General features: G+C 32.9%; 4 protein-coding genes across 4 annotated transcripts in view; all 4 read right to left on the reverse strand.

Moving 5' to 3' along the window:
• The window catches only part of LeuRS-m (Leucyl-tRNA synthetase, mitochondrial), a 25318-nt gene extending 17735 nt beyond the window's left edge, over window positions 1–7583 (reverse strand). Inside the window, exons 1-10 of the mRNA XM_080165581.1 lie at window positions 7519–7583; window positions 6300–6431; window positions 5738–5856; window positions 5311–5419; window positions 4934–5000; window positions 4355–4477; window positions 3770–3819; window positions 3425–3491; window positions 2912–3010; window positions 2395–2521 (exon numbers count right to left, since the gene is read on the reverse strand). Of these exons, the coding sequence (XP_080021707.1) occupies window positions 2395–2521; window positions 2912–3010; window positions 3425–3491; window positions 3770–3819; window positions 4355–4477; window positions 4934–5000; window positions 5311–5419; window positions 5738–5856; window positions 6300–6431; window positions 7519–7566 (941 nt within the window). The 5' untranslated portion in view covers window positions 7567–7583. The remainder of the gene's footprint in view (window positions 1–2394; window positions 2522–2911; window positions 3011–3424; window positions 3492–3769; window positions 3820–4354; window positions 4478–4933; window positions 5001–5310; window positions 5420–5737; window positions 5857–6299; window positions 6432–7518) is intronic.
• Window positions 7582–12483, reverse strand: LOC145323180 (mitochondrial import inner membrane translocase subunit Tim21). The gene is made up of 6 exons (XM_080165583.1): window positions 12259–12483; window positions 10997–11086; window positions 10602–10685; window positions 10126–10287; window positions 9441–9523; window positions 7582–8508 (listed from the first exon to the last, which is right to left on the reverse strand). The coding sequence occupies exons 1-6, from the start codon at window positions 12433–12435 to the stop codon at window positions 8415–8417; spliced, it is 690 nt and encodes a 229-aa protein (XP_080021709.1). The 5' UTR covers window positions 12436–12483; the 3' UTR covers window positions 7582–8414.
• LOC145323181 (actin-related protein 2/3 complex subunit 3-like) lies at window positions 12446–15093 on the reverse strand. The gene is made up of 4 exons (XM_080165584.1): window positions 14900–15093; window positions 14247–14415; window positions 13699–13800; window positions 12446–13090 (listed from the first exon to the last, which is right to left on the reverse strand). The coding sequence occupies exons 1-4, from the start codon at window positions 15047–15049 to the stop codon at window positions 12972–12974; spliced, it is 540 nt and encodes a 179-aa protein (XP_080021710.1). The 5' UTR covers window positions 15050–15093; the 3' UTR covers window positions 12446–12971.
• Window positions 15094–15338: 245 nt separating this feature from the next.
• On the reverse strand, window positions 15339–21353 carry sicily (NADH dehydrogenase (ubiquinone) complex I, assembly factor 6 homolog sicily). Its single transcript, XM_080165586.1, has 9 exons — window positions 21193–21353; window positions 18783–18890; window positions 18330–18410; window positions 17915–18036; window positions 17555–17700; window positions 17054–17166; window positions 16475–16563; window positions 15970–16053; window positions 15339–15577 (listed from the first exon to the last, which is right to left on the reverse strand). The coding sequence occupies exons 1-9, from the start codon at window positions 21268–21270 to the stop codon at window positions 15481–15483; spliced, it is 918 nt and encodes a 305-aa protein (XP_080021712.1). The 5' UTR covers window positions 21271–21353; the 3' UTR covers window positions 15339–15480.
• Window positions 21354–21377: the final 24 nt, after the last annotated feature.

The following is a 21377-nucleotide window of genomic DNA, read 5'->3' on the forward strand; positions in this document are numbered from 1 at the left end:
TAACATTTACATGAAATTCAGTATTTTTGAACTTGGTTCTTTAGCCATAGCTACTGGCTGTATCATGAATGATTATAGTTTATTTGCCTTCAGTGCCATTATGCATAATAAGCCTTTTCCTGTAGGCATTGATTCCATGGATCAAAAATGGGCAAGAAATTGGGATGAGCTACCCAGCAGTATGAAACAGTATGTCAGGGATAAATTTCAGTTAATGTATGATTCCTATGTTACATTATCTGGACTACTCCTACGAAATATATTTCCTGATCCTGATATCACACTAACTGTTACTGAACTATCTCAACCAGCATTTGTTAGTTGGTTTTTGCACTTTGTGGCACTTGCATTATCAGAAGCCAATCTGACCAATCTTACCAGCCAAACTTCTACCAGATTTGAAATGATTTTAGAGCTTGGACCAGATACAGGTCTTCTTGGTGTCCTTGCAGATCTTATTATCAAGACTCCAGCAGCTAACTTTGGTGGTGCCAGATACCTTCATCATGCAAGATATCAATTCCTTGTGAGGCAATATTACACATTGTGTAATATCAAATTATACAAATATCCTGGAGAATCCCCAAATACTTCCAAGAATCTGGACAATGACCGCTATCTATTGATGTACAATCGTGAATATGTCAATGACTCTGGTGAGCCTGCCTTTGCAGTTGGTCTACTTCCAAGTCCTCAATTTGTAAAGTCTTTATTCTCATTTGATCCTGAAATAGATGATGTCATTACCTTTGAATATTACAATGGAAGAAACTTGGCTGCAGATCTGAAGGAATGGGGAAGGTTGAATGTTGAAAAGATTCCTGATTTGTTTAATATGCTTCGTGAACTAAGTGTTGAAGATCTGGGAAAATTCTGGATTAGCAAAATTGGAACATATACTCACCTTTCAAATACTTATTTCAATGTTATGAATGTTCGCGTTGTTGTTCCTGATCTTGAGAGATCCCTGAGGATGAGAAAGGAAAGAATTGAGGAAGAATATAAAAGTTCTGCTTCAAAATTATTACTCAAGGCACAAGAACACAGACTCAACATTGTACATCATGCTTCTGTTTCACAGAGTAATAAGGTTAGAGTTGCACTCCATCAGTATGCCCATAACATTATTCCAGGAAACTCTACTGATAAGAACAGGAGGAAGGCTAGACAGAAGAAGGTACGAATTGATAAATTGAAGCTCAGGTTTGGTGATAAGTTTGTGGATCCCAGTGTAAGAAGGAGGAGGAGACTACTCAATGAGTTGAAATCACAAGGCACTGAAGAAAGATGGCTTGACAGTAATGATCTCAGATATAAAATTGAGCATTAATCAAGGTAAATTTGATTTTAATGATTGCCTATTGAGGGAAACTTGTTTCCTGGCAATTATATACCTATAGAACAAAACACAAGTTTTAATTTTAAAGTGGAGTTATATTTATGTTGCCTCATTTAGGAAGACTTGTCTTCTGGCAATCATAATAATCAAAATCTGTAAGAAATAATAATTCTACAAATAAAACTCATAGACTATTTTAAGTGGGCCAGTGTTGCAATACTTGCTAAGTAGACTTTTCCAAGAAAATCTAATACAAAATTATTCGTCTATGATTTTTATGTGAACTCTATATATAATTTGTCTATGGTTTAAATGCCGCGTAATGCGCTCTACAGTACAAAAGTACGGCGGGAAATATTATTACAAATCATCAGTTTAGTTTAAAACTTTGAAGTGAACACAACAAATATGTTAACATTTTTTCTTTATAAGTGAATTTGATTTATTTTACTATCGTTTATTTAATTTATTCGTTTATTATTTATTTATATTGCTTTAATCATTATTTATTTAGATACAAGATGCAATATTAAAGCACAATGTTATCGTATATTCTATAAACCCTAGTGCTATTCTATTTATTCAATAAATATTCGAAAAGAAGCCTAGCTAGTGATATTTTATTTTCGATACAATCGTCGCTTTAGATTCACAAAAAGTATCCTAAAGAAGTGTTTAAATTTAAAGTACAGTTTAAGTACTTTACAATAATATTCATATTAAGTCCAGCACATTTTGATGGGGCTACAAATGCTTCGAAAAAGGATGGCTGCCTCTGTGGATAAAAATATAGGTTTTCTGCAGAATTTTCTAATATTGTCGTCTTTAAAATAAAGTCGGGAAAAAAATGTTAGGTACTAGTAAGGAATAAGACAATGGAACATGGATTGTCAAACAACCCAAATGATAGATCACAGAATATTGAATCAACAATTGGATAGCTGTCCGACAACTGTGGATTTTTTTCTGGATTAGGACAGCTGCGGATAATCAAAATCGAAATATGGTTATAGCTGCGGCTGCCGAACTATAGATTCTTTATAAGAAATGCTTACTTTTGATTGGGATATTGATAGTTGATGATATGTTGAGGATGAATTGCAATAAACTGTGTCGCACAAATGTATTCTGGTGTTTTTGTCCAAACACTTATATTATCTTTCACTGTCCCATCACTGCTTTCTGAACATTACAAAGAATATTGGACATTTACTTTTTAAAAAATGTTACTATAAAGTCAACAGTTCCATGCTGTTTTTTTTAACTTTGACTACATTTTTTCCAATTCATCTGATTTTTAAAATAGGTCAACAAGGTACCTACAATAATAAAAGTGAACCATCTCATTCTTCCCATTCTTCTTAATTACGTCCCAAAAATATAAGTATGTCCATAAACAGTTATCTCTTCTTAAGCAATTTATTATCACATTTATATACAATTTTGTTTAGACTTAAAAATTAAGTTCTGAAGTTCTGACATTTTACAAGTGTTAATGTTCGTTTGTCTAACAATCTTTTTTAAAACTTCGCTGTTATGGATGTTGTCATCATTGTTTTTTATACAACTTACCAACTTTAAATTCTATTTTAGTTCCATCGCAAGCACCAATCCAATTACTCTGAGCCTTTATTATATCTCTCCAGTTAACTAAGGTCGGGTCATCTAAACCTAAAATGGATATTAATATCTAATAATTCGCCCCAATAACAATCCAAAATGTTGCACTCCCCACCCCCCTTAAAACCTTTCCTGGACCAATGTAAAACATCCCTGAAGGGTAAAGAACATTAGGTCCAACCGTTTACGAGATCTTGACAGACATATAAGGCCTTCCTGCTACTTTAGGATTTAGTATAGGATTGCCAAAGTTGAATGGTTTGTAAATAATGTTTTAATTTTATATTACCAAAGTTTACATATTTGCAAAAAGCTATAATCAAATAAAATTAAGGCATATGTGTATTAGTGTAAGTAAATAATGTTTTTTTTTTAATTTTCATTAGAAAAGTTTTCTTATTATCAAATACATATAATCAAAATTAAGAATCTTTTGGCCTTGTAAAAGAAATAAGGCTAGCCTACCTTCCAACAGAGATTTAGCAAATTTAGTTGTTTTGAAGAACCACTGTCGTAATGGTCGTTTCTCAACCTTAACAAAAAGAATACGATTTTATGGCGCTTTCCCACCAACTACCCTGGTGAGTACTGATACTCCCCTCCCACCCAGCCCCCCCTTTCTCAACTAATTTTAAATAAATTGATAGTAAGGCTGGGGTATTATATTTTTGGATTGTTTCTTTATTTCTTTAGGTCAGGTTTTGTTAGGTAAGTTACATTGGTTACTGGGTAGACTCGAAGTGTTACAGCACCGCAGGGGTTATGCATATGAAATCCGCCCTCTTGCCCCCTCCCCTTTTTCTTGCTTACCTGTGCGCCAGATCTCCAGGAACAGCCATTATGGTCCACCTGCTCATCAGCTAAAAAATTAAAAACAGTTATTCACTCGATTGGTTGTCCTATTTTCTCATTATTATCGATGTCTAACTGACAGGCAATCTTTAATTTGGACTGCCTTGGTCTGAAAAATCATACCCTTGGAACTAGGCTGCGACTGTTAAGGACTTTTTTTACGCGACTGGTATGACAGCAGCTGTCGCGTGACGTCTTTAAGATCACACTTCACAGCAGGTACAGCGTAAGGCTTTCCTAAACTTTACACTTTCTTGATATTTAATAGAAGTATTACAGCTAAAATTGAAGTAAAAGAATAGAGGGGGCACGAGCTGTATATATGTAACTCTATCCACCAGGTGGAGACCCTATGCCGACTTTCATGTTGCGCTTATCAGCCAATAGCGTCGAAAATATAAACTTAGCCAAGTTGCTACAAAAGATCAGAAAGCAATTTGCTAGCAGCCAAAAACTTCACGTCAAGGTCCATGTAGTTGTCTGGATTATTAATCTATACTTAATGCATTTATTATGCTAAATATAAACATGTTTTGAGCATACCTAGAACAGTTTGGTCGACAGGATCCCAGTTGACAACAGACTCTCTCTGGAAGACCAGACCGGCCTTGTACATCTCAAGGAAGATATACTGCGTCCATTTATAATAGGCAGGATCACAAGTTGCTGAAAAAAAAACTTTTCTTCAAAATTTGTCTATGGTTAATGTTATTCAATTATAATAGGTGAATGATCTCTTATTTTCAGGGATAAACCAACGGAAGATGAATTAATTTGCATCCTAGATAATGATAAACAAAAATAACCCTTCTGTATATTAAAATTATAGGTAAAAAAGTTTGGACACTGCTATTTGAACAAATCAATCAAGATTTAACAAAAGTACCCTTTTTTTTTAAGCCAACAAATGAAAGTGCATGAATATAAAACATTGTATACCAGTGTCATATTCAATTCATATAGGAAAAAAAAATTTTAAATAATGATTTAACTTATAATGTAAAGCTAGAAATACTTCAATTCATACATCAGTAGGTATCACTGTATATTACATTTACATACTATTGTAATCTTATATTTGTATATTTTGTCATTCTTATTTAGGGTATAAATCAATCTTACCTATTTCTCTCTCCCAATCAAAAGAACAGCCAAGATCCAATAACTGTTCTCTCATTTTCTCTATATTCTAAAAGTTATTTCTATTAAAAAAAGTAGTAAGGCTTTTTGTCTGACGCTTCAGATTTCCATGACTGCTGAACTTCAACCTAATGAGTTCTCATTTTTGAGGAAGTTTAGGTACATAGATCCCAAGATGATTTGAGATGGTTTTAGACCATTTTTTACCCCCTTCTTACTTATTTAAATGCAGAGCCCTAGAAGCTAGGGTCGCAGCCAATAATAACAAATAAAATATTTCTAAAAATAAAAAATGCATTCCTAAAGTGCTGAACACTTAAACATATTATTTTGAATCTGGCCAAACTAAAGCAACTTACTTTAACAGTCCACTCTTTAGGATTAACTTTATTTTCAATGGCTGCATTTTCAGCAGGTAGACCAAAGGCATCCCAGCCCATGGGATGAATAACATTATATCCATTCATTCTATAAAAATAAAAGATCAAAATATATCTATAGGTACCTATTAAGTTTTATATCATGAGAATATTTTTTACTTTTTAGGGTTATGCTTTAAAAAGAAAAGGTAAAACGGGAATCTTAAAGTGTGACACAATGAACGAAAAATTGAAGTATACCCCACAATATGATTAACAAAATTATCCCCCATGTAGATTAAAAATATTGGTTGAAAAGTTTGGACACTTCTAGTTTATTTCATTCAAGTGAGGTTTGATTTAAGTCACGTAAGTTTAATATAATTAACAGTCCAATGTCACCCCGTTCCCTGGAAAAATAACTCACCTATAATAATGAGCAAATGCATCTGAAAGTGTATAAACTCTAACATGACCCATGTGAAGCTTCCCTGAAGGATATGGAAACATGGATAATACATAATATTTTGGTTGGCTAGGATCAACCTAAAAAGTAAACATTTATTATCAACAATTAGAAGTGCTGGGAGCGATTATTTACATTAGGTATGTCATATGTTTATTAATTCTATCTGTGATAATACACTTAGTATAGATATAAACTAATCGTTTGGTTTCGATTATTATTCATTGCTTTTTATATTCTTTAAAGATAATTTTATTTTACCAACATATTTATTTCGTCATACTTTGTGAAAACTATCTGCTAAAGTCATAACCAGTTGTTTTGTCTCTAGTCTCAAGGTAAATTGCCAAGAAAGTAGCCTAAAACCACTTAAGGCATTCATAAGTTCCAGAAAAGCACAACTAAATCAGACAAGACATTTCAGAGATCTTGTGCTTCTGACAGAATATCTTATTGCCTTATATTATATGAATGAGTTGTTTATATCATTAAAATATTTGGAGTGATTAAAATCTGTTTATACCTTTCTTAATTTATCCTTGATTTTGGGTCTCCAGTGTTTTTCCATTTCCACCATCATACTTGATTCAAGATATTTTTCAAACACGCCATCTACACTGTACAAGTTTCTGGCTAGTTGTCTGGGGATTAAACCCTAAAACAGGTATTATTCTTAACAGGTAGAGTTTCGCAGAGGGGCATTTTTATCTTTAAAACTATATTTTATATTATTTTCGAGAAACTAAAAATGGCAGTAAATCTTTATATAAAACGAACAGGATGTCCTTGTGTCTATGTGTAGCGAAGGATCTCGCTAACCATTGGACCGAAATGGCTCTCCCTTAAATTAAAGCTTTCTATAGGTGTTCATTTTTTAAAGCTTTTGGCGATAGTTGACAGTAATTGTTTTTTTTAATCTTGACAACAAAGCATTTGATGATTGAAAACTAAGTTTATATCAATGTTATAAGATGCTTGTGATAAATAAAATATACGTCGTAAGTGAATAGTTTGAATTTAGAAGTAAGTTAAGTATCTTTAAAACCTGACTTAAAGTACCTACTTCTTCTGGTAAAAAGTGAAGAAAAGCTGTAAGCTGCGAAACACAAATTGTTAAAGCGACTAAGCAGTCAAGAAGCGGTCTGGTTGGCACTGTTATTAAATCAAGGTCAGACATGCCTTATCGTTTCTGGAATCTACACCAATAAATCAGACCTCTATCTTTCATAGCCTCTGATAAACTCCAATTATTGTTAACTTACTTCAACTAACCCTAGTTAGAGAGTAGCTTGCGCTATTAAAACTAGTGATGACAATCCGTCGAATTTTTGGGCCGGATTCGGATTCTTAAAGAATCCGTCAAAAAAGTGGCGGATTCCCGCGGATTCCGGATTCTTATTTTTTGCGGATTCCGGATTCTAGCAATATTTTAGAAGGATTTTTTTAAATTAAAAAAAGCAAGTGCTACATTATACATGTCCTAAAAATCAATGTTCTTGGTGTTCTCTATAATTCACTTCCGAGAATCGAACCAGATTTTAAAAGATATTATATATAATGATGATAATCTTTGCCTTCAAAGGGGAGGAGTTGAAAGAAAAAAACTCAAGACGCTAATTTTAGCCTACCAATTAAGAATCCGGAATCCACTATTAAAAAACGGATTCCGGATCCGGATTCAAAAATTGGCCAAAAATTGGGCGGATTCCGGATACGGATTGCCAACCCTACTTAAAACTTACCTTTCGGGTTATACCCCGTAATAATGGCATTGTTTTTGGTATCAACATTTTAGAGTTTTCTAATCTGAAAGAATTTCCCGTTTTCAACACATTTAAATATTTATATATGGAGGTATATTGTCAACTGTAACATTATTCATTCAAACATTTAATATTTTAAACTATTAATATATCTGAGTAACAATCAGGGCTCGGCAACAGCGCGTCAGCTGTGTGAAAGCAGTAGTTAAATCGGCATATTAGAAATTTAAAATGAAACTAGATGTCTAAACCTGTTCCTTTTTTTTTTGCGCACAAGCGGTTTTAAATTTAAAGCTTATGCACGGATGAGGCGCGGCTGCCGAGCCCTGGTAACAATATTTTTTTGCATTTTCTGAGAACAAATATATAGTAACTTACATTTTAACAATTCTTTTACTTCTTATTGTTGTTATACATTTAATTTCGTTGGTATACTAATGTATTGTTTTTTTTCTATTAGATATGTTGATAAAACAATTGACTAGGAATTGTAACTTAAATAAAAAAAGCCTTTTGAGAAATATCAAAGGATCTAAAAGAGACATTAATAATATAAGAAATTTTTCAAAATTTTTCAGACTTTTAGAATAATAAAAAATAGTACCTAGGTATTTAATCACACTCTTCTAAAAAAGCTCACTTAATCCTAATTTAAAAATGTATAAAAATATCAGCAATGTTAAAAATTCGTATCATTCAAAATAGATTGCTAAGAAAAAATATAAGTTTTTCTGTCATAATAAGCTTTTTTAAATTCAACTAATTAAAAAAAAAAACTTATGAAGTTGTTTTTTGGCTAAATATTGACATTTTGCAACCCTCAATTTTATGAAAATAAACCAAGTAACAACTTCATATATGAAATGAAAGCTTGATTATCTGTTGTCCAATACGACAATAGTATTTCTGAGAAAGTCTTCAATATTGACGAGAAGAAATCTTGTTTGAAAATGACCAGAACTGTCCTCCCTAAAAACAGAATAACTTTTTCATTGTTGGTTTCTTTTTAAAAGCGAAGCTTTTCTCTAATTAGGGTCGGTCCGTCCGTACGTCCGTCCGTCCGTAACGGATAGCTTTTTTCGTTAATTTAGGCATGTTGGAATCGTCCTATCGATTTCAAATTTTGCATGGTGATTCCTTTAGTAGTTAGATACGATTTAGAAAGCGTAGCAACTCTATAATCATTACCAAAATTTCCGTACGTCCATTTTAAACATGTTGATTTTTTTACTTTTTTAACAACAAATTTTTATGTGATCTACTCATCCGATTGATCTGATTTTTGGTGTATTGATTCCTGGGAAAACAAAGTATAATGGATGTTATAAGCGAAGCAACTCTATAATCAAGTCCTAAATATGTAAGTATGTCCATAAACATTATCCTGTATAAAGCAGTTTTTCAACAAATTCACTTACAATTTTGCTTCGACTCTTATACATTTATATTCTGATTATGTAGTTCTGAGTCTGACACTATATAAGTGTTCATGTCCGTTTGTCCTACCGTTTCAGTGCTTCGCTTTTATGGATGTTGTCATCCTTGTTCATTCATTATTAGAAGTTAAAAGGGACTTTGTAAGAACGAGAGCATCCTTCCATCATTGATGCAAGGTATTTTTTGATTTACTTGATATATAGAGCTGAATGAATGAAAAAAGTTAAGGACTAATATAGTCTTGATAAAATTTCAAAAAAAGTTTGACGAGTTGAGATTATAAATGATCAAATGCTTCGGCACAAAGGTATAATTCTTCGATGAAAAATATATATTTAGCAAAAGGAGGGGAAAGGGAGGTTAAATTTGTAATAATGTAAACAGTTTGTTTAATGTACATTTTCTATGGACGGACAGAAACACGTGGGGACATGCCCTAATTATAGAGTAGCTTCACAACTTACCTGGCGTCCAATTGAGCAACTCCTCTGTTTCTGCATCCTTGCAAATAAAACTGGATCCGCAATCCTTTTCTTCCATTTTCATCCTAGATTTACAATAATTTTAATATAAAAGTAACAGGATGTCTCTCTGTCTGTGGATTTCGATAAACACTGAACCGATATGGTTTTCCTTTACAATATTATGTAGCTTCTAATTGGTCTTGGGAGGTTTCATAGCTATTTCGGTTTGGTTGGTATTGCCACCATCGCAAGAGAAATCGCCCCTATTAAACCCCAAACTCCCAAAACATTTTCTGTGGAGAGTGGAAGGTCGACTCCCCCCCCCCCCCCCTCCTACTCTAAAGTGCCCATAGATGCTGTAGAAAAGTTCAATTCTAAAGCCGAGGTATAAACCTACCATCTTATTCCTAAAACTTACAGGTGAACTGCAACTTTAAATGGCTCTTATGACTGTAAGGTAATTTAATTAGCTTATAGCAACAACGAAATCAATTCGAAAAAAATCACGAAACCTATACGTGATTTTCAGCTGTCGTTGGTGGGCAACACAAAGTAAAATTGACGACCCCCCTCACCTCCCAACATTATTTTAGATTTGTTTTACTTGTTGGCTATACCTTATTCCTGTAATTTAATACTAAAATACCCCGCAATTGAAATTTTTTAACTAGGTATTTTACCATACCTGGTAAAATAGATGAGTGACCCGGTTCCTTAGTCCCCGTCTGCTCTCCTCCCCGTACACCTTGATGGGCTCCCCCAGCATGTCCTGCACCTTAGGGTGGTCTATACACAACTTGGCGGCCTTCTCATACATGGCGCTAGGACTGTCGGACGAGAATAATTCCTACAATCAAAAAATCTGTAAAAATAAAATAAACTAGCATCTAGGGGCTTTATATCGATGGGATATGGAAGGGCAGAAAAATAGCATAAAACCATCAAACCATCCCGGGAACTATAAGAAGCTGTACTGTAAAGGAGGACCATATAGGTTCAGCAGTTAGCGAGATCCTTAGCTACAGACAAAAAAATTGCTTACTACTTTATATAATAGGATTTCATGTTTATATAGGTATTGTTCTATTTCTCTTCAATTCTAATGCATGCATAAGAATAAATTGTCTTTGTTAATTACCCATGTTGAAAATAAATACTTACACTTAGAATCGTGTATGCAATATATCCAGTTATTGCTACACCTACAACTATAACCATTCCATAGGAAGCTGTTTTTGCATTGTCCTTAAAAAATATATAATAGAAGATGTTGTAATTTTTTTAGGTAAGAAATTAGCGCTCTAATTTTAAATGTTTCTTTTTAAAAAATCACATTTTCGTTAGGTTGAGCAAGCCTCATGAGAGATCAGCAAGGGCAATAAACATATTACTTTTTCAGTAGCGAAGATACTCAATAATTCGAAATGCCGTATGACTTTCTGCAAGAAACAGTACGGGAAAAACATGAATTTCTCTACTGCTATTCAAGTTAGAAATCTGATTTAGCTAGTAATAACATCAACGTAACTTTAACCTTTTATCTGGCAAAAAAATACCTTTGCTTTATCTGCTTTTTCTTTGAAACTTGTGGATAACTGATTATTTGATTGACTTTGTTTAGATTCTATTACACTAGCAACTTCTTCCTAAATCCAAAATATAAAAATCATTATTGCTGATTTCCGACAAGAAGCCAGTTAAGCACAAATGCGCTCTCCCCATTAATTTTAAAATAAATGGAAAATAAGGGAAGGGGGGAGGAGGTAGTTTTATTCTTATGCCTAGCCCCATCGGGAAACCCCAACTATGCTATCCAGTAAATAATATTTACTAACCTAACCTAACATAAATTAACAGTTTATTGCAAACTAAGGGTGGGTATTAGTGCTCAAGATAGTACTTTGTGTGTTAGCACAATTTTTTTTTTAATCTAAATTCTAAGGGGGGGTTTTTTAATGCAACCATCTCGTAATCATTAAATGGCACTTAGAATTCGAATTTCGATCTGTAATTTTCATGAGTAATCCTTGGTAGGTCTATTTTCCCTAAATCGAACAAAAAGTTGGAAAAGTAACTGCAGGCGGCTCAGCCGTTTAGCCGTCTTTTGCCTATTTTCAGGGCAAATTCATCATTAATTACGTAGGAATCAACTTTTTAAAACATATTTTTGGTTTAATTCATGTTAAATGATAGCAATAACCATTTTTAAAGTTTCTAGTACCAACAGCTACCGGCTAGAACCGTTTGATAAGGTTTTTGAGCGACAAAAAGTGTTATGTGGAGATAGGTTTCGTGACTAATATGCTCTTAAATTTGGCAAAAATTGGCAAAACGGCTGAGCCGCCAGCCGTTATTTTTCCAACTTTTTGTTCGATTTAGGGAAAATAGACCTACCAAGGATTATTCATGCAAAATTTCAGATGCAAAAAAAAGTGCCATTTAATCACTGATTACGAGATGGTTGCATTAAAAACCCCCCCCTTAATTTGGCCAACAATTAATCCCTAATGTACGATCAGCGGCTACGCCCTAAGAGACCTCTGGGTTCACTTTATAGGATGGGTGGAGAGGTCTTCGATTACCACTCTGGATGTTAGTATTAATCTATGTATAAAAGAAAACTTAAAAATTTTGAAGTGTGGGCCGGGGGAGAAAAGTAATTTTATTCTAGTGGCGTTTTCTCATGGTGGGATAATATATATTCGTCCTCATATTAGATAACAACTTTAACCTTCAAGTGTGCCATGAAGGTCCAGCGGTTAGCAAGCAAAATATCATATAAACATGAAATTTAACTTTTAGTTGAAAAATCACAAACCTTTTTTGCTTTTTGATAATTCTGATGACTGTATGAAATTTTTCTGTGAAATGTGCAGGGACAGCAGAGTATTGTTCTGCTGACATGCCAGGCAGACAACCTGCCGGAGCTCTGTACTAGTGTACTCTGATTAATACGCAGCAGTACACGTACTGTACTAACTGCAGTACACACCATTGTTATGCAATCTGAATATAACAAAGTTTTTCAAAAAAAAGGTTACTTTATTTTATTTATCGGTTACTAAAACAGAAATCAAATTTATTTAAAGAATCATTAATAGGTAATAATAAATATCACATGTTAAACATAATTGAAGTAAATAATAGAAAATGTAGATAAAAAAGATTCACATTTCACTCATTAAAATAAGAAAGGTTAGGAAAATCTATGAAAAAAATAATATGCATATTAACTAAGGAAATATCAAGAAATTAAATGTTGAATACAAAGTCTGAGCTTCCATTTACAATTACAATACTGAAATTGCAGTACAAATTGAAAAGTTAAAAAAAAATAAAGTTTTGATTATTAAAATCTTAAATTAAAGTAAAATATTGTAGTCTAAAAATTTCAGTTAAACTGAAGAATTTTTTATAGTAAAAAAAATGCAAGACCTAAAATATTTATGTTAAAATTTTAGGGATAATAATCATTAATTCTTATCAGGGCCCACATTAGCACTCTGGTATTCCAGGGCCCATTGATTCATATTATGACATTCCAAAACCCGTCAAGGACTTCTCCATGAATCTTTTCTTAGCAAAACAAGTCCACCATTTGCTTGGCTTACCATCCGGGGATACAAATACTTTCTCTACAAGTCTGGCTCCTGCAAATGGATTTATTACTCTAAAAAGTGAACCTTGAAGCTGGCTAATATAACGACTCCCATCCACACCCGCTACCCTATCTCCTGGCCAATAAATGATGTCCATGTCAGCAACATAAATTGTCGACAATTTTTCCCCTGACATAATATCCACGTATATTCTACTACATCCATTCACCTACATAATACAAAACTCCATAAGGGATAGTTCCTTAGAGAAAATTCTAAAACAGAAGTAAATGATCCCTTTAATCTGATCTCTTTAATCAAAATAATAGGAGTACAAATGGATATAGAATATACATGGATATTATGACAGGAAAAAATACGTAAATTTAGGTTGCTACAATGAACATCATTTACAGGTTAATTACTTCATCCAGTAAGATGGAAGGGGATGGGGTAAAGGGGTGGATGGGGGGTGCCGTTACTTTAGCCAGCCACGAGCTTCAAATAATCAAGAGTATTTGAAAATCTGGCGCAACACCCAAATCACAATATATGGATTGTCATAATTGATTAAAAATCATATAATTTATATGTAGTAATGTATAATAGTTCTACGTTTCACTTGTTTTTATTTACGTTCTTCCAAAAATAGTAGCTACCTGTTTCGTGCCTAAGTTGAAGAAAATATTGTCTCATTGTATCAGCTTCTTCATTACTACTTGGCCTCTGATAAACACCGTTCAATGGATACCCAGCATCTCCTATGAAGTTAGAATAATATTATAGTAATAACTACAGCAGTACCAGGAATAGGTAGATAGGAAAATGTACAATAAAATAATCTTTCACTTAATACTTAGGTTTGATACGCTGGATTTCATATTTGTTATAAAATCTTCTCAATAAAAAGTTAATGAATACCCTTAAAAATTTCAGTTAGAAAATCTGCACGGTTGATCATAGGGTCCCAGAGATTACCCCCCCCCCCCCCCCTAAGGAATGAATTGTTGCCACTCACATACCCCTTTTATTAATGTAATTGCAATTGCCCTCCTGCGTTGTATCCTAATGAAAAAGTAACAGGATGTTTGTACCAAAGGATCTCGCTAACCATTGCAACGATATGGTTTTCCTTTACATTGCAGCTTCATATATGTGCTGCTGGGAAGGTTTGTACCTAACTATTTTCCAAAAATCATTATTTTACCTGGAATGTCAAATCTCGAGATGGCCAGGGAGTACATCTCATTCTGTGCCTGGCTCTTGGTGGAACATTTCTGCAACTTCTTGAGGCACTCAGTGATGTACAGGGTCAGGTAGATCAGCACACGGTCAGAGAAGCTCTTGATCTCGTACGTCCGGAAGAATACATTGGCCTAAAATCAGTGGCGTGTCTTTAAAATCGTTTAAATAATATATACTTCTAAAACTTTGCCACTATTTTGAATTCAAATTAAAATCTTTAGTTTACATTTAAAAACAGGTTTTAAAATGCGTACATCATCAAAAGTCTAAGCAATTTGACGCGATACCTCTTTTTTATCGGTCTATCCACGTTATCATAGTCCATGGCTCGAAAACTTTGGGTACTATTATTGAATTTTAATTAATTAGTTTAAAAGTAGTAGGTAGCTTAAAACTTTTCAATCAACACTTACAATATACTGAAGGAATAATCTTGTTTATCATCATTAGTGATGAATAATAACTTATCCTCCATCATCTTATCCCAAGAGATCTCTGTAGTAAAGCAGTTGAATGTTAGTATGGTTCCTCTTATCCTTAATTTCTAATGGAGCTTTATATTTGTTAATGAAAACTATTCTAGATGTGAACCCCAGCATTTAAAAGAAATAATACCTTGAAATAGTAAAGAGCCTCATCAATGATGTCCTCTTCATCTGATGGTGGCATACATGGGGCAGGGCCTCGAACCTGGGTCTTCAGGGGCAACACAGCCATGTTACCCAGGCTCTCGTTGCTGGACAACCGTGAATGATAAGCCGGCATTTTAAATCCACTCTGAAAAATGTTGCAGTTTTTTTATTTTGTTTAGGGAATTGGACAGATTCCTTAATCTACAACCATTTCTACCCCAAATTTTTATGAAATTCTTCAGGTAGGTGAATTTTGTGGATAGGGAGGGGGTAACTTTATTTTATTTGTCGTAAAAAACAGTCAAAAATTTTAAGGGATATAAATATGATTTCTTAAATAATAAATGTATTGGTTCTAAATAAGTTGGCTAGGTAACTATATCAAATACTGATACGAAGTATAAATAACGGTGTATAAGAATTGCAAACAACTATTGCAAAAATTTTAATTGTCAGTATTTATATTGAAACACTTCGAATTCTTAACATTCTATCACATCACATTTGAAAAATTTGATATTGATTTGTGTTGAATTCTGATGCAAATGATAAGAATTTATTATTTTAATATTTTCCTCTGAACTTGGACAGCCATAGGTAGCAAGGTAGCATTGAATTTCTTACCGATAACTTGGGATCAAATACGTTACACTCCACCTTACTAAATATTATGCTCGTAATGTAGAAATTCGTAGAAAAATGGCCAAGATACGCTAAATTTTTAATATCATACTACTTAAGCAGAAAAAAGGAAATCGTTTACAAATCGGCTAAGATATCTCAAATTCTAAAAAGTAGGATAGACAGACAAACTTTAAAAGGCCATTGGCCTTGTTTTTTAGATCTTTGGGGCCATTCAAATAAGAATGTTTTTGCTTTTTAAAGTTCGTTTTTGTTGACTTCAATTTTCTTTAAACCTAAACCGTAAAAAAATATTTAATTTAGGTTAAATAGGATCAAATTTATTCTTCAGAACAGATATCCTCATTATTTTGAACTTAATCAAATAATCCCCTTTCATGTTCAAAAAATTATCACAGCAGCATAATATTCCTTAAAGATTCAAGATAACAATCCGCAGACACAGATGGTAATAAAACTTTCTTGTGCTCTTTCTCAAGAAATTTATTTCTCAATCTAAAACATACATTGCTTAGAATATAAAAACAAATGAGGAAGGGAACATTGGAATGTTATTATAAAAAAAAACTTTATCAATCCTTTTTTGGTTTAAACTTTGACTTTATAAAATATTGATTAAATTGTTCAAACCAGCAGTGTTTGAAAATTTTTTATCAATCAGTAATCTTACTTATAAGTAGAAGGGGTAATTTTGATCATCAATATCGGAGATGTACAATGTTCATCAACTTATCGTTCATTGTCTTATCCCTTAAGATTCCTGCATAAAACTGTCAATCTTAATCTCAGAGGTTAGGCAAAAATTTTTTCAATTTATTTTTTTAAGGGGTACGGTGCTCGACAGGAATCTTGAGGGAAACATTCATTTACACGAATATTATACATAATGTAAAATAACAAGAACAAACAAATTAACCTGCAGCTGTGTAAATGTTCCTCAGCTCTGTGTGCAATTATTTCAAATACTTCTCTTAATTCTGCGTTTTCATGGCCATCTCTTATTACCTACAAATTAAATTTGTTTTTATTATAAGTTTATAACAGCACTAATTAAATCCTTAACTAGAGTCAATAGGGATGGGGAAGACATTGGAATGTATGTCATACAGGTGCCAAAAATTTTAGAAAAACGTTAGGTATCGGGTTGCTTTAAAAACTATGGTTATTTTTATTAATTTTTGATTGGTTGATTCAACCTGACATCATTCATACATTTCATTAATAAATCTAAATCTACAACAAGGTTCTTTGTTGGATTTCTTTGGGGACGTACATCAATTCATTAACAATTGTCTTATCCCTTAGAATATTACCCATACAGACGACTTACAACAAAAACACAAAACTAACTTTCAGAGGTTCTGCAGAAACTTGACGTTTGTCATTTTTACTTTTGTATCTGATAAAACTATGAACGATTTACTACGTTATTTCTGTATTACTTCACTGTTATTTTTTTTACATCACTAGTAACTTTTTAGAATTCCTAACTTACATTTTGAGAGGAAAGATTTCTTTCCATTAATAGATTTGTGGGAAGATAAACTCTCCTCTTGCTTGCATTAAATGGTGTTCCTCGTAGCAGTGTTATTAAACCTTCACATTTACCTAAAACAAGTAAATTCTTTTAGTTTAATATAATTTGTGTTCTTCTGATTTTAAAAGCCATTTTTAAATGTTCTGAACATTTACTTTTTTTGAAGGTAATTTGAAAAAGCTAAGATTTTTTTGTAAAGAGGGGAGGCGGAAGTGTCACTTTTTGACTTTTAGTTTTGGTTTCAAAAAGTGACACTTCCGCCTCCCCCTTTAATGCCAAATATTACAAGGAGATCTTTTTCTTAATAGTAAGTTTAATGTCTTGAATGATTCAAAATCTGAAAAATTTTAGTGGTAATGAGTATATTTTATATTTCAGACTTGCTTTGGCGCCAACATTTTTAAGGAACTGACCTCCTCGCTCGTCACAAAAAGTAGAAATAGAACACTAATAACCTACCTAAAGCTGTAGCAGCATGTTTTATATGACCATTGTCATTTTTCATTATTTCCAGAAGGATTAAATAGACAGAACTGAAAGCTTTCTCCCCGTAAGACTCAACCTCTTCTAAACTCGCGAAGGGACGGTCTGATAAAAATTGTTCCCTGAAGAAAAAAAATTAAATTCTAATTCTAACGGTTAGTCGCTAAAAGTAAACTGACTAGGTATGTCTGTTTGATTAATGAAAAAATATATAATATAATGTTATTCATTCTATGTGGACTATAATATAATTTAGATAGATATGATAAACATTTAAGTATGTAACTAACATGTCATTTTCAGTGATTTATTGACTTTAAAAGAAAATTATAATACCTGGCTTCTATAATTCTGAGAAGTAAAAGTTTAGAAACAGGATGTTTATTTATCATAGAATAAAGTTCCAAGGCAACAGGATGCTGAGGTGGTTTCTCTTTATAAATATTTTCAATTGAATCCTGAAACATATGATATATGTAATTGTATAATGATAAAATTATAACTACCTATGTAAATAATAATATAAAACTTTTGTGTTTATGGACGCCCAAAAGAGGGAGGGGGGGGAGGTTAACGGGGCGTTTACATCCCACCACCAACAAATTTTAGGGTGCCGTGGACCTGGACGCCCTAAAAATTTTTACCCACCCCCCCCCTAAAAAAAAATAAAAAGCTTACATGTCCTTGGTTTCTGGACAAATTCTTGCATAAAAATTATCAACAAACATGAGCTAAATAACAAGCAACCCACCTTCCAAAATTGCATCCTCATCTGACCAATAGTTCTGTCAGAAATATTATCCCTCACCCCTGCTATCTCGGCACTAAAAGCCCTATCACAACAAAATACAGGTTCTTTTTACAAATAATTCTAAAGTAAAATAAATAATAGAAATGTCATTAATAGCAAGAAAATACAATTGTATCCATTGAAGCGAAACTCAAAATTAAACAATCCATACCGAAGAAAATAAATAATAGAAATGTCATTAATAGCAAGAAAATACAATTGTATCCATTGAAGCGAAACTCAAAATTAAACAATCCATACCGAAGAAATCTGATTTTCATAGATTAAAAATTATACAAGAATTGCGAGACTAGTCTATAAAAAAAACTTTATATGAGTTTTTTTAGAAACATTTTGCGTTCTTTTTTACTTATTCTTTGATAAAATAAGGATTTGAAATGAACCTGTATTTTTCCTGATAGCAAATGCATGTTTTCTAACATTATCTGGTAGAAAAAGATTAGTTAGGAAGTGTTCATAATCTGTTTTCTTCACCAGCTGCATACAATACTCCCCGGAACTCTGAAAAACAAGGATGATAACATCTATAAAAAGCAAAGCTCAACATGGCTGTGATTTTGTTCAGTTTGACATTGTCAACGTTTTAAGAGTTGGAACATTTAGTAACTTAGTGTCAAGCCTACGCAGTATGACTATTGAGTCTAATCACCCTAGTAATTATCATTCCAAAAATCACGTTAATAAGAATTAATTTAAAAATATTGTATCACAAAATCAGCAATTTAAAATAAACGTAGGTACGGCCTTTCTAATGTATAGATTACTAGCGGCTACGACCTAGAGGCCTCTAGGGGCACTTGAAGAGGGAATAATTAAATTGAATTCGTTTGTAATTTTAGTAAAAAAATTGTGGGTGGGGATTTTTTTCTAGGAGCAATTTATCTTGGGAGGGTGTTGGTACCCTCCCCCAAAAAAGTTATAAGCCTTCCCAGGACCTATGAGAAGCTACCCTGTAAAGGAGAAATATATCGGTTGAGCAGTTAGCGAGATCCTTCGCTACAGACAAAAAAAACCTTACTACTTAATATAATAGGATAGAGTTTCCACGCTTTTAAAATACTATCGTATTCTAGGGTAGGTGGAGAATATACGTCAAATTAATACCTATATCAAGTTTAATTTCAACTAAATATCACTTTCATAGAATTTTTAACTCATCAATAATTTTATTTTGTATATAAGTTTATAAACTATATGTTTGACCTCTTGACACATTAACTTAAGGTACACTGACAAATTCTCAACTTCTGTCACGTTTATTTACTATGCAGGGACCAAGTTTCAGGTAATTAATCCCATTTGAAATTGTTAATAATTTTAATATTTTAGTGGTGTAATGTTAGAGTAAAACTTGTTTAGTTCTGTATCTAAAGGGAAGTGGGTGAGAATGGGGGAAAAAGTAGGTTGTTTGTGGGTAAATTTTCATTTAGAATTATTTGTCAGAAACCTGGTCCCTTATCCCTGATGTAACTTGCAAATCCCATACAAAACAAGTGAAAAATTTCCATAAAAGCGAAGCCCAACAAATCAGGCAGACAAACAAACATGGATTAACAGCACTTGTAATACATAATAAAACTAAAAGGTAGCGTTTCGGAGCCAGAGCAGCAACATTTTTGGTGGAGCCGGAGCCGTATTTTTCGTTAAAAACGGCTCCGGCTCCAGATTAGCTAAAAATGATTTTTTAAAGTAATATTAAAATTTTGCAGCGGTCTATTTCTATATAATAAACTGAAGACTATTGTTACTTAACAAATAGACTCACATCCTTCTACTTTTATATAGCCTTAATCAAATAAAAGCAAAATATTTTATATTATTTATTTTATCTTATCAAATTCAATATTGAAAAAATTGATATATTAATTTTAAGGTAGGAGCCGGAGCCGCATAAAAATTATACGGCTCCGAATCGCTGCTAAAATTCTTCATTATTGTTCGCTTGTTACATAGTGCCTATTCGCCCAAGAAATCCAGTTAATATTTTGTTGTAACTTTTTGTTTAGGAATCGTGCAAAGTTTCAAATTAATAGGACCATTTTAACATGTATAAATTAACGATCGGATGGACGGACGGATTAACGAACTAGAACAAAGTGTAGAAAAGCTGCAGAAAAGTGAGTACATACTCACACAGTACAGACTTTGCATAAAATTACTCAACACTCAAGAATTGTCTAGGAAATTTTTTTTGAAACATTACCACATATCTGATTAGGTATTGATTATCTTACGATGTTACTTTTAGATTATCATCAACTAAGGGGGGGGGGGGGGGGGGGGTTCTGACACATTTGCGTAAACAGTGAGTATAGGCTTTATCTTTGGACTGAGAAGATAGGTTATTAGGGATAAAATCATTCTTATATGATGAATTTCCCCCAGATTTAAGATTTTTGGATAGGCCTCCAGGTTCCGGAGCTCCAGGCCTCCAGGTGGTCTCTGTACAGGTAAAAATTCAAAATAAGATTTTTTTTTGAAGAGTTAGAGATTAACTTATAAAACAAAATATGCTTCTTTTTGATTGTTATTCACATATTTGAAGAAAAACATACATATTTTGTCTCATAAGCTGACATCTCACTCTTAAATTTTTTTCTTCATTTTTTACCTGTACAGAGAGCACCTGGAGGCCTGAAGCTCCGGAACCTGGAGGCCTATCCAAAAAATCTTAAATCTGGGGGAAATTCATCATATAAGAATGATTTTATCCCTAATAACCTATCTTCTCAGTCCAAAGATAAAGCCTATACTCACTATTTACGCAAATGTGTCAGAACTCCCCCCCCCCCCCTTATTATACCTGTTTATTTATATTTCTGAAACTCACAACATTAATATTGTACGCAGTACAGCGTAATATTGAAACATTTCTAAACATCTTTCTAATATAAATATTTATAAATATGTTTAGTCTGAAACACAACAATATCACATTTAGAGAAACAATTAAAATGCAAGTGTCAAAAGCAAACCTTATTAGGAGGG

This window comes from Acartia tonsa, chromosome 6 (genome assembly GCF_053477335.1).
Source record: "Acartia tonsa isolate MP-2025a chromosome 6, ASM5347733v1, whole genome shotgun sequence".
Lineage (NCBI taxonomy): Eukaryota > Metazoa > Arthropoda > Copepoda > Calanoida > Acartiidae > Acartia > Acartia tonsa.

Coding starts and splice junctions, on each gene's coding strand:
- LOC145323180 (XM_080165583.1), bottom strand. CDS start 12,435: ATGGTGTGTACTGCAGTTAGTACAGTACGTGTACTGCTGCGTATTAAT. Junction 10,686..10,996: donor AAAAAGCAGATAAAGCAAAG/GTATTTTTTTGC, acceptor ATATTTTTTAAG/GACAATGCAAAAACAGCTTC. Junction 10,288..10,601: donor TTGCATACACGATTCTAAGT/GTAAGTATTTAT, acceptor TTTTGATTGTAG/GAATTATTCTCGTCCGACAG.
- LOC145323181 (XM_080165584.1), bottom strand. CDS start 15,049: ATGCCGGCTTATCATTCACGGTTGTCCAGCAACGAGAGCCTGGGTAAC. Junction 14,416..14,899: donor AGGCTCTTTACTATTTCAAG/GTATTATTTCTT, acceptor CACTGATTTTAG/GCCAATGTATTCTTCCGGAC. Junction 13,801..14,246: donor CTCGAGATTTGACATTCCAG/GTAAAATAATGA, acceptor CTAACTTCATAG/GAGATGCTGGGTATCCATTG.
- sicily (XM_080165586.1), bottom strand. CDS start 21,270: ATGTTTAGAAATGTTTCAATATTACGCTGTACTGCGTACAATATTAAT. Junction 18,037..18,329: donor TGAGGATGCAATTTTGGAAG/GTGGGTTGCTTG, acceptor CATATGTTTCAG/GATTCAATTGAAAATATTTA. Junction 15,578..15,969: donor TGTTATCTTGAATCTTTAAG/GAATATTATGCT, acceptor CATAATATTTAG/TAAGGTGGAGTGTAACGTAT.